The 19556-nt window shown below is 38.8% G+C and overlaps 1 protein-coding gene across 2 annotated transcripts in view; it reads left to right on the top strand.

Moving 5' to 3' along the window:
• The window catches only part of KIAA1958 (KIAA1958 ortholog), a 257702-nt gene that overhangs the window by 221007 nt on the left and 17139 nt on the right, over positions 1–19556 (top strand). For both annotated transcript variants that reach the window (XM_072598052.1, XM_072598053.1), the window contains exon 4: positions 7860–8032. In XM_072598052.1, the coding sequence (XP_072454153.1) occupies positions 7860–8032 (173 nt within the window). The remainder of the gene's footprint in view (positions 1–7859; positions 8033–19556) is intronic.

Here is a 19556-nt window from a genome sequence, read left to right as displayed (position 1 = left end):
GATCTCAGAGAACACTTAATTCAACCTCCCTTCATTTTACAGGTAAGAAAACAGTAAGGGATGGAACTAGGATTTGAACTGAGGTGTTCCTACTCCATATTCAGTATTCTGTGACCAGACTTCTCAGTCCTCTAAATAATTATTGGCTAATATTTTTCTCCTGAATAATTATTAAGCAATAATTATTTAGGGGATTGAGATGCTTCATTTTTAAGCTGCACGGGTTGATAAATTAACTAGGTTATTTGAACTCCCTTCCTTCATTCAGTCAACTCTTCCCCAAGAGAAATTATTTTAGAAAGTCAAGTTTCATTTAAGCTCTCTAGTAGAAGACCTTTGGCCTCAGGTGGTGCCTCAGTGGCCTCCCCTTACTCACTGGGGAGAATTTGACACCTTTGAGGCACATATGTGAGGACCAGGTCATGGTATGGCAAGTAGTTTTTATCACTTTGTGCCTTTATTGAGTATCTTCTCTTTCTCGTTAATCTTTTCCTCCTCCTTGTCCCCAGAAAGACAGGTAGCAAAGTGGTACAGTGGCTAGAGTTCTAGGACTGGATTCAGGAAGTCCCAAGTTCAGAAGGGACCTCAGACACTAGCTATCCGCATCCTGGTCAAGTATCAAGTATAAAGGGAGGTAATGCCAAATAGATCAATCTATAATTAGACCTATCATCTAATTATAGGCAGGTACATTTGTAGTATTTGCCCTCCCACTATTTCTCTCTGCCTTCCCGAGCTAACAGAAAACCTCTTAACTTCAGTTTGCCTCAGTTTCCCCATCTGTAAAATAGAGATAATAATAGCACCTCCCTCCCAGGTTGTTGTGAGGCCCAAATGAGATAATTAAGCACTTAGCATGGTGCCTGGCACTTAGTAAGCATTATATAAATGTTGGCATTATTAACTGCTATTATTATTATAAACATATGTCTTTCCCACACTAATTAAATTAAAGAAAAACAGCAAATAACAACTCAAAATGTATTAAGTGCCTAATGTGTACAAGGCACCTGTAGGCACTTGCCTAGGAACTTGAATGACAGAATCAGGAGTTTATACTTTATTTGGGAGGGAATAATGAACCCATTTGTTTTTTATCTGATCCGTAAAATCACTGAGCTAGCAGTAAAATTGTCCAAACCGAATCCACTCTGTCTACTCAGCAAGGTGAAGAGGAAGCCTCCCAGGGCTTACGTGGCCTCCTTGCTATAACTTACAATAATTGTTATATCCCAGCATTCATAGGTATTCTTTTGTGGCAGTGGCTGCTTCTTGATCTTTGAAATAGTTATTTTTGAGATAGGTACATCAATAAGAATGATTTCAACAACATAGGGAATTCCTGATCTGAGAATTCTTTCCAGCAATGCAAATCAGAAAATACCTCTAGTTAAGTCCTAGGGAGATGCTTAAGATACGTAGAGGTTAAGTGATTTGTGCAGTGTCAAACAACTAATAAGTGTCAGGGGCAGGATTCGCAATCAAACTAATTATGCCCCTCCCCTTTTGGTGTCTCAGCAACCCCTTTAGCAGTCATGTGACACTCATATGCCCTCTCTCAGAATGATGTTTTTAAATAATTGAAGGCAATGATAGTTTTCTGTTAGAGGTAGTGAAAATAAAGGTCAATTTTTTCTCGTTCAAGTTATTGAATCCCATGAAATGTATCCATAGACTCCAGGTTAAGAGACCCTGTTCTAGATCAATAAGATCTCATTATTTAAGTAAGTCAGTGAAAATAGAACAGTATAAAAGGAGACAATGCCAAATAGGTCAACCTATCATCAGACTTGCTGTTGGGATTATAGGCAGGTACATTTAGAGTATTTGCCCTCCCACTGTTCCTCTCTGCTTTTATGAGCTACAGAAAAGGGGGAAAAAATCTCAAGAAGGTGAATTAGATCCTTATGTTTCCCCTTACTCTTAGGATGGGCCATTACGGAGAATGAGCTTAACTCTAGGATCTGCCTTTTATGTTTCTCAGAGATCTGGCATCCTGGAAGCCTTCCAAAACTGATAAGCAAATGGTAGCCATTCATGGGATGGGATGTAACTGATATGCCTTAAAGAGCTTCAGTGAAAGCTATGGTGCCAAGTAAGTTATACCACAGACCATAGTGATGGCCCTCTATTTACTGGCTGGATTTCTCCGTGGAGAGGGCCTCATGTTATACTTTCTGTCTGAGCCAAGATTGTTAGTCCTTCAGGACTTTTAAAGCCCTGAACAAAGGGTTTGCTGGAGCCAGCTCACACTTGTTAAATTCTCAGTAAGACCATTTACACCTCCAAAATTGCAAACCCTACAAATCAGGGCTTGTTTTATTGTTTTGTTGATTTGTTAGACATAAGAAAGTGATGGAGAAAATGTTCACGCAGATTAAACTTAAAAGTGCTTCTCAAGTAATTTTGCTCCCCAGAGAGGTGGTTGCTGGACATTAACTAGCACAGAACATGTTCCACATTAATTCATTTCCCTCCTTGCCTTAGTAATATAGGTTAAGGAAAACAGAGAGAACTAAAATATTGAATGAATAAAATTAAAAAAAATAAAAATGAATGAATAAATGAATAGATATTTCTACACAAATCTATAGATTTGAGGCCAAAATCTGGGACAAAAAGGCAAAAGAACAGAAAAAATTCAGACATTTATTGCCCATTTCCTCTTTGTTTTTATTTCATTCCAGAGTAAATCCTAGAGAGGCAATTCGATGGAGTAATGGGCTTGGCAGCAGGAAGACGAGTTCCAATCCTATCTCAGACATTTACTGGCTGTGCAACCTTGTCACTTAACCTCCCTATGCCTCAGTTTCCTCATCTGTAAAATGAAGACGTTGGACTCAATAGCTTCTAAAGTCCCTTCTAGGCTCAAAATTTATGAACCTATCATCCAGTTATCAAATAACTCAGATACCATGTTATCAGCCTTATATAAAGATGCTATTATTTTTTAAAAATTCTTTCAAGTCAATATTCTTACATTCCTCAGAGCATCGTGCTGTTTCCTTATGTAGTCTGCTGCTCAGATGTCCCTAAGACTCTGGTCTCATGGTCCAGGTTCAATCCTGGGGACCTTATTTAAGGGGATCATTCCCTCTTGCTGTGGTTTCTTGCCTTCTCTTGGAGTTACTCCATAATATGTGAATATATTAATGGTCTACCTCGTGTCTAGGTTTCCCCAGGGGTAGACAACAAGGTCCCCCACTGAACTAATCATTTACTTACCTTTTCTTGGCCTTAATTTCTTACCCTGTAAACGGAATATAGCACTTTCCTTATAACTGCCTTCTGTGGTTGATCTTACAAATACACCCCCATCTTATTATCCCTGGTTTTGATTTCTGACTCAATCACTTAGTAATTGTTTATCCTTGGTCAAGTCACTATAGAAAATAAGTTGCTTGAGGACAAAGACTCTTCTTTTCTTTTTTAAATCCCCAGCATGCAACACAGTGCTTTGCCTATATTGGAACTTATTATGGCAGTTAGGTGGTGCAGTGAATAGAGCCAGGAATCAGGAAGGCCTAAGTTCAAATCCAGCTTCAGACACTTAATTAGCTGTGTGACTCTGGTCAAGTCACTTACCCCAGTTTGCCTCAGTTACTCATCTATAAAAAAAGTTGGAAAAGCAAATGGCTAACAACTCCAGTATCTTTGCCAAGAAAGCCCCAAATGGAGTCATAGAGTCAGACATGACTGAAACAACTAAACAACAAGAATCACTTTGAATTGCCTTTTGAGTGAAATTGAATTTTTTTATAGTTGAGGAAACCAAAGCATAGAGAGGTTCAGGGGAGTTCAGTTCAACAAACTATGTGCTGGCTCCTGGGTTCCAAAGCAAAAAAGAAATTCAGTTTCTGGCCTCAGGTGACTTCCATTCCACTATGACTTTCCCCAAGGTTATCTAACTACTAAGTTGCAGAGTCAGCACTCCAATAACCCTGGTCACATAAATCTTTGAATCTCTCCTGGCGTGCACAAGTCATTGATCATTATTGGCTAAGCTGAATTATAAGTCTAAAATATATAAGTCTAAAATACTCTATAAAGAGGGAAAGGACTTGTGATGTATTTGGTACCAGAAACTCCCAGATAAGGACACTTTCTCTACCAATTCAGGTCAATACTTCCTTTGCAAGGGCAGCTGTAGGTGACACAGTGGATAGAGTGCTGGCCCCGAGGCCAGGAAATCATCTTCCTGAGTTCAAATACAACCTCAGATACTTACTAGCTGTGTGACCCTGGGCAGGTCATTTTACCCTGTTTGCCTCAGTTTCCTCATCTGTAAAAAATCAGCTAGAGAAGGAAATTGACAAGCCCCTCCAGTGTCTTTGCCAAGCAAAACACCAAATGAGGTCACAAAGAGTCAGATATGACTGAACAACATTGCTTTCTTTGCAACTTAACTTTAACAGTTGCAACAAGCACTTAAAAGGCTGAGCTTGAACCCAGAATCTCCTGGCTCTGAGGCCAGCCAGCCCTTTGTCCACCACACTACCTCTCCTACTACACTGTGCTGTATTTATATAACAGAATGAAGTGCAACTTTGCTATGTTCGGGCACCAGAAGAATTTTTTTGCCATGAACAGTCAGACAGAAAGTTCACCAAAGAGGGTCTTGTCTTCAAGGTAGAAGTAGAACATATATTATGTGCATGTGTATGCATAGATAGGTATAGATAGAGCTATACAGATCAGTCTGTCTATATCTATACCCATGTCTATATATTTAAAATAAGTTCAGCCTTTGCATCTCTGTCAGGAACTATTAATAAAAGCATAGCAAAATCCCCTTCAAAATATTTGTTCTCCCTGAAACTTTTCCTCAACTCTGCTATGTTTACTTCCCCTTCTAGTTTCCCATCCCACACCTCTCCTACCTCTCCATTCTTTTACCCGGTCTCTTTCATGTCAGTTCCATCCTTGATACCCAGGATCAGAAGATGAGGAGGATGAAATGGGTGGGGATGATGGTGGAATGATCAGAAGAAAAGCAGACAGAAGTGATCCGGAAGGGAGATGAGAAAGCAGCTAGAACAAAAAGACAAAACCTAGAAGGAAGAATATTAGACATGGAAGAAGTTTCTAGAATTTGGGGAGGCAGCGTTGGTCTATAGTGGCTAGAGTGTCACAGTTTATGGAGCTCTAGGCTGGAGGCAGGAAGACTTGAGTTCAGATCTGGCATTAGGCACTTACTAGTTGTATGACCCTGAGCAAGTCACTTAACTCTGTTTGCCTCAGTTTTCTCAGCTGTAAAATGGGGATAATAACAGTATCTGCCTTCCAGGGCTATTGTGAGAATCAAATGAAATGATATTTATAAATTGGTTGGCACAGTACCTGGCACATAATAGGCACTATATAAATATATATTCCCTTCCCCCCTTACCTTCTTGTAGCTAAAGTGATGGACTCGGAGTCCAGAAGACCTTGGTTCATATCTTACCTTTGATACTTGTTGTTTGTCCTTTGTTTTGAAGAGGAACAGTGACACCACAGGTGATGTCTTGACTTGAGTGTTAACTGGATTTGAGTGAATCAGAGTTGTACCAGGTTGTCAGCCTCACTCAGTCTTCCTGAGTTATCAAAGTCCAACAACAGGATAAAAGTCAAGATGACTGGTATGGGTTGGGATGCAATGGATGACCTTGGCGTCTTTGATGTCTGATCAAGCTCCAAGTGCTCCACGTCACCTGCTTCAGCTGCTTTCGTGACAGAACAAATTGTTCTCATCCACCCATTCCACCAGGGAAAGCTTTCACGTGCTTGGGATAGACATCCGCCTAACTCACCAAGAGGTTTGAGGCCTCAGTTACCCTCAACATGGTTTAGCCTGTCTGCTGAGACAGCTTTACTGGGGTGTGGTTACTGCACATGCTATAGCTTCTTGGAGCCATAGGTGACAGTTGGGTGAATCAATTGGACACTAAAGGTGGATAAGCAGCCCTGAAAAGATAGATGAGCAAAATGGACTCATTGAGGTTAAGTGATCTGCACGTGGAAGGAAGTGGAAGTGGAAGATCTAGGACTGAAACCCCAGTTCTTTGGCTCTGAATGTAGTTTTCTTTCCTCTACACTCTAGCTATCTCAATCCACTGAAGTCTACTGGGTGCCCAGTAGTGTCAGGTCCTATAAACAAAAGAAGTGCCTATTACTACAACCACTATCCTGGAGGTTATAAGTTTATTGAGGAGACAACATTAATGAGATAATCCAAAGGCAGAATGAGTGCCTAGGCAGAGGTAATGTATGCATAAGAAAAAAGGGAGGGGCAGTTGTGGGATGGATTTAGTCTAGAAAGGAGATGAGGGAGTTCTAACACTTAGGAGGGGCAGGGATGACTTGATAGAGAAGATAGAACCTGAACTGATCTTTGAAGATTTTACAAGATGGTGGTGAGGAGGCAGTGCAGTCCAGATGCTGAGGAGGCCTGTATTAATATAGCAGTAGGGGATGGAATGTAAATTTGAGAGACTCACAAGTTAGCCAGTGCGGCTAGAAGACCAAACTTGTGAAGACAGTTAATATGAAAAGTCTGAATGTGTAGTCCAGAACTAGATTATGAAATGTTTTAATGGCTAAACTGAGGACTTGGTGTTTTATCCTATTTTACTTCATATTTTACTATTCAGAGACTTCAGTATGTCATGACTCACAGCCATAGATCTCTGGAAGAACATGGGTATTTAAAAGATGATGCTTTTTCTCCTCAAGAGAAATAAAGAGATCATTTAAAGGACTTTGCAATTTCCTAAAGTAAATTCAACTCATTCTCCTTCTGTTCAATTCTGGGCCCACCTCATTGTCCATTTGAAATTTCAAAATTATGGATGATAATAGGTGAATTCTATAGGCTGTCCATCTGGTTGTATTTCATAGTAGCCTTGGTTTTTCCTGTGTGAATGGCTAGATCATATCTCCTTGAGAGGTTTGATATGACTCTAATTTGGGAGTCTTTGCAATGTTCCTGATGCAGTCAGCTCAGTGGTATCAACAAACACCTTTGCTAAGCATATGTCTCCAAGAAGAACATAAACTCTTTGAGGGCAAGGATTAGATAGATTTTATATATTACGTGCTTATATAGAATACATCAAATATCACATATTTTCTATGTAAGCATATATAAAATATGTAAACAATATTGAATACATTTATATGTGCTTATATATAAAATAAAATTTAGGTAGATTTCATATATTGTGCATTTCTATATGAAATATGTAAAATATATTAATATATTTTCACATATTTATAAATTTATATTACTGTATAATGTTATATATAATTGATATGTAACATGGAATTACTATATTAATATGTAATATATTCAAATATTATATATTTTCATAATTTTATATATTTCTATATTATTTCCAGAAGCTAGCACAGTGAATGAAACAAAGTAGGGACTCAAAGAATACTTGTCCTTTTACTTCTAAAGACAACAGAAGAAATGAAACATTTGAAGGTCACACACCATCCAGCCTATGTACTATATATTGTATGTACAATATCAATGCTCACTTGTTCCAGGCTTCAAAACACAGGAGGAAGGCTTCTAATTTCATTTCTTTAAAAACCATATTTTCTTTTTTTCTAAGTGAAGGAATACAAAAACTCATTTCATTAGCCAGTTTATGTTGTAAAATGGCTGCATCACTGAGACAACCTCAAGGTGACCTTAGAGGATCAAAAGCTCTCGTATTTTATTTTAACAACCAGTATTTGTTTAATAGATTTTCATGTTTTTGAGGGACTTAGCTTTTCAGGGTTCATATAAGTGGTTTCAAGACATCATTTTCGATGAAAGGGGATGACAAATCATTTTTAATTCCTTTTTGTTGGTTTTTTTATAGCATATTCTACTAAGCTCAACAAATTTCCTGTATTTAATTTTAATGATGAGCTGAAGGAACTCTGTATCAGTGCTGTGAGCCCAAACACAACAAAAGCTACACTCTATGCACTTAATGTATGGAGATATTGGTGTATGACAAAAGGACTTAAAGACTACATGGATATTACCAAGGTAAGGAACGTGACAGTTCAATACGTTCATTTGAAAATTGATGATTGAGTACTTTTTATGGATAAGGCATTTTGAGGGGATTCATGCAATAATTCCGATTATGGCCCTCTAAGAATCTATAATCTTATGGGGAAGATAAAACAGATGGTATGTGGTTAATGTGATGTGAGTGGTACAGATGAAGTCTACAGAAATTCAGAAGAGATGACCTCGGTTTTGGCTGGGCCAATCAGGGAAGGCTTCATGAAGGATGTGAGATGAACTGAGCTTCAAAGAGTAGATAGGATTTCAATAAGTGGAGATAGGTTGTATTTGTCCTTCATTCTCAAAAAGGATCATGACATCAGGGAATGATGACATGACTTGCAGTTGACTTAGATTTGAGTGAGGGAGGGCTGTGCAAGGTCACCAAGTTCACTTTCTCCTCCAGAGCCATCTGGATCCAGTGGCCTGATATTCATCAGGATGACTGGAGGTGACCCAAAATGCAATGGGAGACCCTGGCCCTTTTAGGCTAAAGTTTCTTCAGGTTCTCACTTTGAGTGAGGTAAGGCCCATTCGGTGATTAGATCTTTTTAAATGAATCAAGGAATGGCCCCTTAAATCAAAAAAAAAGAAAAAAGAAAAAGAAAAAATCAAACTGGGAGGGGAAAACCCTCAGGGTTGCTGACCGAAAAAGAAGCAGTTACTATTTACTATTTACATTCACTCTGTGCTAGGAGGGCAGGGTACGATTGTTGTACAATCTGTGAGCTCCAGAGTGAAGTGGATTTTAAGGCCTGGTCCTTGAGAAAAAAAAACTAGCCAGTAAACCCCAAGTTAATGAGGCAGCTTTCAGTAAATAAAATGTACCTTCTTATGGGCAGAGTACCCTCAGATGAGGAGAGGGACAGAGATGGGGATAAAGGGAGGGGGAGGGAGAGGGAGAGGGAGAGGGAGAGGAAGAGGGAGAGGGAGAAGGGAATGAGGGAAGGGGAGAGGGGAATAAGGAGTGGAATTCAAAACAGAAGGAATGTTGTAAACAAAGTCATGGAAGTGAGAAAGAACATGTCATATTTGACGGTTCGAGATATATTTGACCAAAGAAGAAAGTTCATGTAGGGTAGAACTGGGATATAAGACTGGAAAAGTAAATTGGGACTATATTTTGAAGGGTGATAAACCCCGAATTATTTGGATAGCTAAGTGATAAAGTGGATAGAGCAATGGGCTTGGAATCAGGAAAACTCATCTTCCTGAGTTCAAATCTGGCCTCAGACACTTATACTAGTTGTGTGACTTTAGGCAAGTCACTTAACCCTGTTTGCCTCAGTTTCTCCATCTATTAAATGAGTTGGAGAAGGAAATGGCAAACCACTCCAGTATCTATACCAAGAAAACCCCAAGAGTTGAACACAACTAAACACAACAAGAAGACTTTGTATAGACCATAAGAAGGTATTTTTTAAGATGTTGGGGATGATGTGACATGATGTAAGGGATGTTTTGGAAAGAATCTGATAATGTATGGAATGAGTTGGAGGGCTTAGATCTTAGAGACAAAAAGAGCCATTCAGTAGGTTATTATAGTAGTCTAAAAATAAGAATAAGGATTCAAGACTAAGTGATTGCTTTGGGAGTATAAAAGATTCAACAGAAGAGGGAGTGATATCAAAGTAAGAATGAACCTGATTTGATAACTTAGTTATAGGACATGTAAAAGGAAGAAGGAGTCATAGATCATGTCAAAATTTCAAGCTAGGATGCTAAGGAGAATGGTAATACCATTCATAGAACTAGAGAAGGCAAAAGAAAAATAGCGGGAAGTCTCAAGGGGGAAAGCAGATAGAGAGGAATTTTTACTTCACAGTTTTATGGATTTGTATTTGACCTTAATTCAAATCTCACCTCAGACACTTGACACTCACTAGCTGTGTGACCTTGGGCAAGTCACTTAACCCCAATTGCCTCATCCTGGGTCATCTCCAGTCATCCTGATGAACATCTGATTACTGGATTCAGATGGCTCTGGAGGAGAAGTGAGGCTGGTAACCTGCACAGTCTTCCCTCACTCAAAAACAAAGTCAAGTGCAAGTCATGTCATTATTTCTCTGATGGCATGGTCTTCTTCAGCAACGAAGGACGAACACACACGATGATAGCACAGGTAGGTGAAAATGCCCAGTAGGAAGACGAAAGAAAATCAATCTCAGAATCTTTCTCTGAAAGAAATCTTAGAAGCCATTTAGTCAAACACCTTCATTTTATAGTTGAGGAAATTTCGACTCAGAGAGAAGTGAATTGTCTGAGGTCATTCATCTAATAAATATCAGACCCAGGACTCAAACCTAGGATTCCGATTCTACAATGTCCTCTCCACTTCGCTGTATTGGCTTCTCTTGAAAAAGTAGAGACGTAGCCGAAAATGGCGTTAAGAATAGTGGTAAAGAGTTTTACTTTGGAGAGTCCCTTTATCCTGTGAGATGAAAGAAAAGAAAGGATGGATGAAGAGGAAGATAAACCTTAAAGTTGAAGAGGACAGAAATAAACCATCAATTTTCCAATTTTCTCTATTAAAGTAGAAGATTAGGCCTCATTGTTAGAGAGAGTAAAGGGTAAAGGTCTTTGGAGCTAGAAAGGACCTTAGAAGCCAGAGAACCCAAACCTCTCATTTTACAGATGAGGAAACTGAAGCCAATGACAGCACATAACTTGCCCAAGGTTGTACAGCTAATAAGTATCTGAGGCAGGATTTGAACTCTATCTTCCTAACTCCAACTGCAAAACTCTATCTACTGCACTATCTAGCAGAGTAGGATTTAGAATCTGAGCAGTGTAGGAAAATGTTGCTGTCGTTATGGGAGTATGCTTAAGAATGAATGAGAGATGAATGATAGTTGTCGAGAAGCCTGGAGGGCCCAGCTGAAATCAGATAGCATCGAATACAGTGGAATCAGGCCAGCTGCATTCCTTGATTTTTTTTCCCTACTCTTCAGCAAGAGAACAAGGACAGAGAAAGTCGTGAGGGTGACTGAGGGCTTTTTGGGCATTGATAACAGAAAGTTAAAGTGACTGAGGGAACTTACCCATGACCAATTGATTTCTAATAGGTAGTTCTATTGAACAATATTTGAACACTTGGTTCCTGTTCTAGGCATTGTGAATAAGTATAAATTTGCACACAAGATCATAATTCACCTCCGGGCTCGCAAAGTAGTTTTCTGTCCAGCCAAAATGAAAATTTCCATAGCGATTCTGATTGACATCTAGACAATACCACTAGATCATGCTAAACCAATTTGGGTTGCCATGGTGAGGTTAATATGTCATCACTTAAAGCAACACTCAAGGGGTTTCCCTTAATTGGGACCTCGCTGAAGGGATTCTGGGAGCCAGTAAAATTAGTAACAGCCGACTATCTGTCTTTCCTCTCAGGGCTCAGTCAAAATAATGAACTTTCACTCCCATGAAAGATAAAAACAGAGAATTTTTAAAAGTTTATTTGACAGGTTAGAGATAGCAATGAAATGATATTAACTTCCAGATGTCAGTAAGTCAAACCCACTTCCTTTTGAAGGGAATCATTTGAAGGATCCATCATTTCTGCTGATTAATATGTTGCTTTCAATAAACCCCTGACTGGAATAGTCTGAAAAAGTGTTTATAGGAGTTGTTTTCAATTCTAGTGACTTAAAGATCATAAAAATGGATTAACTGATTAAAAATGGAAAACCAAAAACTGTATTTTTCAACAGTCAGAAGCCTATTGACAAACTGAAGGAAAACATCTTTGTGTGGCCCCTCTGTGTACTCCATGTCTCTGGAAGAGCAAAATAGCTTCAGATTTGGAAGAAATATAGCATTGTGATGGTCAAAATCACAGCAGGAATGGGTGGTCCCTCCCCTATTAAATTAGAGAGCTAAATTCTTGGCTAAAAAGAAAGATCATTGGCTAAAAAGAGTACTATTCTCCTAGTTAGTCAAGTCAACAAGCATTTATTAAGCCCTACTGTGTGCCAGGCACTGTGCTAAGTGGTATGAATTAGTAGAATGTGCCCCTACCCTTCTGTTCCTGAGCTATGTAAGGAATTGTTATCTAATAACTCACCCTGAAGAGTCTGCCCTTTGGAAAAGAGAAAAGAATTTATGATGTTTGAAGAAAGTAAATCTGCCTTTCCCCAGCCCTTGTCATGATAAGAAAAGGCAGTAAGCATTATTCATGTGAGAAAATCAAAATGTAACCATTGAAAAAACCACAAAGACTTTTCCCTATGTTACCCCTTCTTTTTGCCTCCCTCCTGTTCCCCATTTTCTAAACAATTCAAGGAAACTTGCATAAAAGGGCAAGTTTCTAAAGAGAGTCATACAAACACAAGTCAAAGCCCAACATATATGTAAATAATCTCCTTTCCATGGAAGGTTAGCTGCCTGCCATCAGAGATAAATGGAGGGGCTCTGATGATAAAGTCAAATACACCTTGAACAATTTGAAAATGTCAACAGAATCCCAGGGGCAGCGTGGCAGCATGGACACAGAGCTGGCCTTGGAGCTAGAAAGATCTGTGTTTAATTGTCACCTCTGATTCATAGTGGCTATGTGACCCTAAGCAAGTCATTGAACCTTTCAAATGAGTTTGATAGGTGTAGGCAATTCTAAGTCACAGAGAAAATACTAATCCACATTGGTAAAAAGGTAGCTAGTTGGCCTGGTGGGTAGGGTTCTGGACCGAGAGTCAGAAAGACTCCTCTTCCTTGAGTTCGTATCTGGCCTCAGACACTTACTAGCAGTATGTCCCTGGGCAAGCCACTTAACTCTGTTTGCCTTGGTTTCCTCATCTGTATGATGAGCTAGAGAAGGAAATGGCAAATGACTCCAGTATCACTGCCAAGAAGACCCCAAATGGGGTCATGAATAGTTGGACACAATTGAAATGTCTGAACAACATTGGTAAATGGTCCTTCCTCACCCAAAGAGTTCTTTTATCAATGAATTCATAGGATCAACCCCATCCCTAACAGATTCTTAGGTCTGGAATTAAACATTAGAATTCCCCAAGCAACTTTACCATTCTCACTTGTCAAGTAGTTCTGGTTGCCACCAACTGTATCCCCATTTTCTACACTTGCCCAGTCTCCTACTTCACTTGGAACATTGAGACTTCCTCCACATCTTACCACCATTGCCTTCATTGTGTAAGGCTGGATTTGAACTTGTCTTCCTTATTCTAGGCCTGGCACTCTAACCATTGCACCACCTAATTGCCCATGGTGTCTCTTCACTACCTCCCCATCTGCCCCTTTGCCGTCTGTATTCTCAAGTCTTCCTAATTCTGGGAAGAAATTACAGGAAGAAAAAAACAACTTTCCACCTCATCCTCTTTCTAGTTGCTGTCTCGTTACCGTCTCATCTTTTTTTCCTTTTGACTTACATATTTCTTGAAGAAGTGGTCTGTAGCAAATGCCTCCACTTCCTCACTACCTACTAATTCCTCAGACATTTGAATTCTGATTTCCATTCCCACCATTCTTCTCAAACAGCTCTAATGACCCCAAGCTAATGTTGTAAGATTTTTTTTCAGTCTTTATCCTTTCTGATCTCTTTGCAACTTTTGACATAGGTGACCACTATGCTGTACTTTCTCTTCCTTTGGGTTGATCTCACATTTACCTGGTTCTCATTCTCCCTTACTAACTGGTCCCCTCTCCCCTTCACTTAGCTCTCATCCTGACCCCTTAATCCAAGGGCTCCCAAGGGTCTGACCATAGCCCTCTTTTCGTCTTTCCCTTGGCAATCTCATTCACCTCCAGTCTCAGTCACTACCTCTATGCACATGACCCCCAGATCTGTATCTACAATTCTAACCTCTCATCAAAACTTCTGATCTGCACCTCCATTTCCAACACTATCTACCTCAATGTTTCAGAAGTACATTAAACACAGAATGTTCAGAATCAATTCTTATTTTCCCTACACCTGTTCCTCTTTCTGCCTTTATTATTTCCCCATTCACCATTTCCTGCTATGTTCACTACTTTGGAGTTGTCTTTCATTCATTTCATCTCTTGCTTTCTATATCCAATCAGTGACCAAATCCTAATGATCCCATCTCCACAACATTCTCTCCTAGCTTGTCTCATTCCCAATACTCCAAATGCCACTAGTCGAATAATGGCTCTCATTACCATTCACCTGGACTATTGTGATAACTCCTTAAGGCTTCCCCTACCTGCAGTTTATCTTCTTCCAATTCACCCTGCCTGCTGCCACCAAAATATTCTTTTCCTTTATAAATCCACTCAAATTTGATCACGCTGCTCTTCTGATTAGAAATTCCTTACCTACAGAGACAAATTCAAACTTCTATGTCTTCTATAATATGACACAACACTATCTTTCTGGTTTTATCGAGGCGGTGAGGTGATGTAGTGGATAGAGTGCTGGGTCTGGAGAAAGGAAGACTTGGGTTCACGCAGTGCTTAGGACACTTAGTAACTGTGTGACCCTGGGCAAATCAGCTTCATTCTCCTCAACTGTTAAATGGGACTATAATAGCACCTATCTCCCACTGTTATGGTAAAGAGAAAGTGAGAAAATATTTTTAAAGTGTTTAGCACAATGCCTGGTTATAGTTGGTGTTTAATAAATGCTTGTTTCCAATTCTTATATTATTTTATACTACCAGACTATACAACTCTTTCACTAACCAAACATGCATTCTTTCCTTGTTGTTTTTTGCATGCTATACCCTGTGTCTAGAATCTTTTCTCTCACTTTCTTTGCTTGTTTAATTCTTATCCATCTTTTAATTTTAAAATAACTTTATTGATTTTTTTAAAATATCACTTCTATTTCTCAATGCCCCTCCCTCAATCCTCCCAGAGACTATTTATTACCTTATAACAAAGGGAGAAAAAAAAGGGTAGGGAGAGAAGTAGAACAAACACTTCAGCAAAATTAACACATGGGAAAAGTCTGACTTTATTTATATGCAATGTTCCACACCCAAAGTTGCTCACCTCTGCAAAGGAGGGGATCTTCTCCTGTCTATCTCTTCTTTGATTCTTATAATTTCACAGTATTTCATTTCAATTGTTTTATTGTAACTAGTTGTTTTTTTTCTATTTACCTTGTTGTTACTGTGTATCATTTTCCTGTTTCTGCATGGTTCACTTTGTATGTTTGTATATGTCTTCCTAGGCTTCTTTTCTTACCCACCTTTTAGAACCCAAATCAAATACCTCCCCTTATCTACCCCTGATTAGTATCAACCTTGCCCCTCAGGTTTCACTTGTTTTTTCATTTTCTAATTCTCAGTTTCACTTATCTTGCAGTGTTGTGTATTATAGCTATCTGTATTGGTTTCTTATCCCCTTACTAGACTGTAAATTTCTTCAGGGTAATGTTCATGTTTTATATCGGCTTTAGCTCTCTCAGAGCATAGTGCTCTGTGTTAAGTACAGTGCATGCTTAATAAATATCAAATAATTTATTAGCAACAGTTCTAATTTAATCAAATCCCTTAGACGCTTCCATTTTAAGAACTCTGAAAAAATGTGAACATAGTGTACAGATTTTTTTTATTGTCCATTAGACCACAAAAAAATTCAGAAATAAGCAGGTAAGTAATTGCATCTTGCTAAATATGCTTGATAGCATGAGATTCTGAATGTTCTTGCTCTCTGGTTTCAGTTGAATTAATATTTATTATTGAGAGCCTACTATGTATTAACAAAAAAAGCCCAACACTTTTTAGAAATCTTTAGCATGTGGCACAGTGGATATAGTGCTGAACCTGGAGTTAGGAAGACCTGAATTCAAATTTGACCTCAGACACTTATTCACTGTGAGATGCTGCACAAGCCACCTCTGTATGCCTTGGTTTTCTCATCTATAAAATGGGAATAATAAATAATTATAATATTAATAATAGCACCTACCTCCCCCTTTTGAGGTGAGGATAAAATGAAATAATATTTATAAAGTCTATATAAGTGCTTGGAACAGCTAGATTCTTGATATCTTTTTCATATCACCTCTATTTCTCAATAGAGGTACAGTAGAGTCAGGAAGACTCGTCTTACTGAATTCAAATCTGGTCTCAAATATTTACTAGCTGTGTGCTCCTTGGTAAGTCACTTAACCCTTTTTTGCCTCAGTTTCCTCATCTGTTAAATGAGCTGGAGAAGGAAATGGCAAATCACTCCAGCATCTCTGCCAAGAAAACCCCAAATAGGATCACAGAGTCAGACACAACTGAAAATGACTGGGAAAAATACAAGATAAATGCTAGCTATTATTACATATATAGTAGACTCAAGATGCTGTAAATCTAGAAGGGCCAGTAGAGATCATCTAATCCAATTGCATCATTTTTAAATATAGGAAATTAAACCCCACAGAAGGTTAAGTGACTTGCTGAGGGCTACTCAGCTCATCAATGACAGAATGAGAAGTAGAAGCCAACCACTGACTCTCAGGTCAGTGCTCTTTCCACTGCCCTGTACTGTTTCTCTATTATAGGAAGCATTTCATTTGCTTTTTTGATTACGTCTTTCATTTTTATCAGTATACAGGCTTCTCCTGTTAGTAGATTCCCTGTACCAATGTAGATCGCGGCAGCTAGGTGGCACAGTGGATAGAATATTGGACCTAGACCCAGGAAGACTCATCTTCCTGAGTTCAAATCTGGCCTCTTACACTTACTAACTATGTGACCCTGGCCAAGTCACTTAACCCTGTTTGCCTCAGTTTGCTCATCTGTTAAATGAGTTGGAGAAGGAAATGGCAAACTACTTTCTATCTTTTCCAGTGAAATCTTAAATGGGCTCATAAGGAGTCAAACATAACTGAAATGACTGAACAAAAACAACGTAGACCAGCAACTCTCTTGAAATTTTCAGTCTTAAGAGATTTGCATGGATCACTAAGATATTTAGCACCTTGTCCGGCATTTCACATTTATGTCAGAGGCAGTTGTCCTGATTCTAAGGCCATCTCTCTTTCCATTGCTCCATGCTACCTTTTACAACTGATTTAATGTTGTACTTTAGATTCTTTGGTTTATTTTCGTGGTGAGCATTAGGAAGTTTCTGAGACATTTTAATTTGTTTATCCAGACCTGTGATTTCAGTGGTGTACGGACCACTGAGTAAGGATGAAGCATGTAAACTCCTTTCACCACTGAAGACTGGCAACTACTGGTGACTTCAAGTTTTAAAATGTCACCAAGAGATTAATTAACTCACCCATGGTCAAACAATAAGCATATACAGAGGCAGGATTTGAACGCAGGTCTCCCTGATTCCACGTCGACTCTCTATCCACTATGGAAGGCTACTTCTCTGGTTACTTAACATTAATAAAACATAAAATAAGAGCCCTCATGGTATGATGCACCATCAATCTTGTCCAGTTTTCTATCTCTGACATTGACTCTGAGGGATGTTTTGTGGGAGAACATTGTTGTGTTCCAAGATGTCTATACCTCAAAATATACAGATGTAACCCCCCAAGAACTCCTTGCTTCTCTTACTCTATTACAAATCTAATATCTACTTCCTCTGGGACCCTTTTACATTTTCAACACATATTTCATCTTGGCCTACCAATTTCTATAGTTTTATTAGTTTTGGGGTCTAATAACACTATTTAAAGGAAGGAACCAAGCATTCTTAAGCACCTATTTTGTGCCAGATACTATGCTAAGTACTTTACAAATACTAACTCATTTGATCCTCACAACAACCCTGGGAGGTAGGTGCTATAATTACCCTCATTTTACATTTGAGGAAACTGAGGTAGACAGATGTTAAGTGACTTGCTCAGGATCACACAAGCAATAAGTGTGTGAGCTCTGATTTGAACTCAGGTCTTCCTGACTCCAGGCCCAGTGCTCTAACTACCACAAAACCACCACTTTAGAGCTTCAAGAATCAAGAGTGGATTCTGGATGGAGGAGGGGGAAGGGGGAACTAGTAGTGCTAACGTTCTGAGATTTTTCCACCTTAATACATTTTTATGTCATCTCTACCCTTCATGACTTTGTAAACTTCTATCAAATTGCCCCTTGGCTTTGAATTCTCTAGACCAGAGAGTCCCCATGTGTTTTTGTCTGTCTTCATAGACCAGCTCCTCATCCACTTTATCATTTTAATTGTAAAGTAGCCAAGTACCTCAACCATGATGTGAAATCAATGCTTTGAATTGCTCCCAGAAGGAAACTGGTTTCATGCATCATTTCTATAACACATTGAAGACCTTGGTAACCTCAAGGAATGATAACTGACGAAAACTCACAAGGAGGCAGCCAGTCTGGGCCAGACAATTGATTTTTATTTGCAAAGTGATCTGAAAATTATTTATAGCCAGATACTGTTGACTTTGCAGAAGAATTATATTTACCACTGGATTTTTCTTGGTGGATTGTAATATTTCTTAATGCAGTGGTGATTATATGAAAGAAAAATTTTCTGGAGCCTAAATCAACTTAGTCCCTTCCCCCCTACCCATATTTCATCTCTAGTTATTCAATTAATAAAATGTACAAAAATACATACTGGCTCATTACTAGATACAAAATGCTCTAACAGACATGATGAGACAATATGAATATAAATAAGGCATGATTCCTGCCTTCAAGGAGTGTGAAATATATTGGCTAAGATAAAGCAAATACCCAAGGAGACATGGCATAGTAAATAAAAAGAGAGGTTCAAAAAAGTCAGGAAAACTTTCAGATCCTGCCTTGGATGTACACTGGCTGTATGACCAGTCACTTAACAACCTTTCTTTCCTGGGCAATGTGAATTGAAGAGCACTTGTTGATCTGATTGTTAGAGGAAGTTTCCTCACCAAGTTCCCTATATTAATAAAACATTCCTTTTCTCTCTACCTCAAAAAAAGGGGGGGGGGAAGTAGAGGCATGCATCTTGTGGGTGAAAAAAGCAGAGAGAAATCTTTGTATTGGAATGTTCAGGGAAAGCATCATAGAAAAAATGGCATTTGTTAAAGCAATCCCCCAATTTCTCTTGTCAACCATAACTAATGAGACTAGCATATATTAGTCACATTTTCTACAATTATTAAAGTTAATGTCTCTATTAAGGCACAGCCATTTTTAATAGATGGAGATTTTCAGCAAGAGAAAAAGAATGTTATGAATCTGTAATTGGCAGTAAGTTAATTAAGTATATATGCTGAATCTCTTTCAGACTCTCTGTTCTTCAAGAAGTTTGTGTGCATACATGTGTCCATGCACATACAGATATACACACATGCATCCAAAATCCCTATACTTCCCTGTCTTCCCTTATAGACCAGTTTCCCAATGCATTTTCCAAACATAGTAGGTGTAACTTGGAGGTTCCACCAGTGTCTATAAGACCTGATTGTGGACTCTAGAAAATAAAAGCTATGAAAAGGAAGGAAGGAAGGAAGGAAGGAAGGAAGGAAGGAAGGAAGGAAGGAAGGAAGGAAGGAAGGAAGGAAGGAAGAAAGAAAAAAATTCTTAACCTAGGGTCCATGAAGGACAGTGACTATGTTTCG

The sequence above is a fragment of the Notamacropus eugenii genome, chromosome 3 (genome assembly GCF_028372415.1).
Source record: "Notamacropus eugenii isolate mMacEug1 chromosome 3, mMacEug1.pri_v2, whole genome shotgun sequence".
In the NCBI taxonomy this organism is placed as follows: Eukaryota; Metazoa; Chordata; class Mammalia; order Diprotodontia; family Macropodidae; genus Notamacropus; species Notamacropus eugenii.
This window is presented reverse-complemented; position numbering and strand designations above follow the sequence as displayed.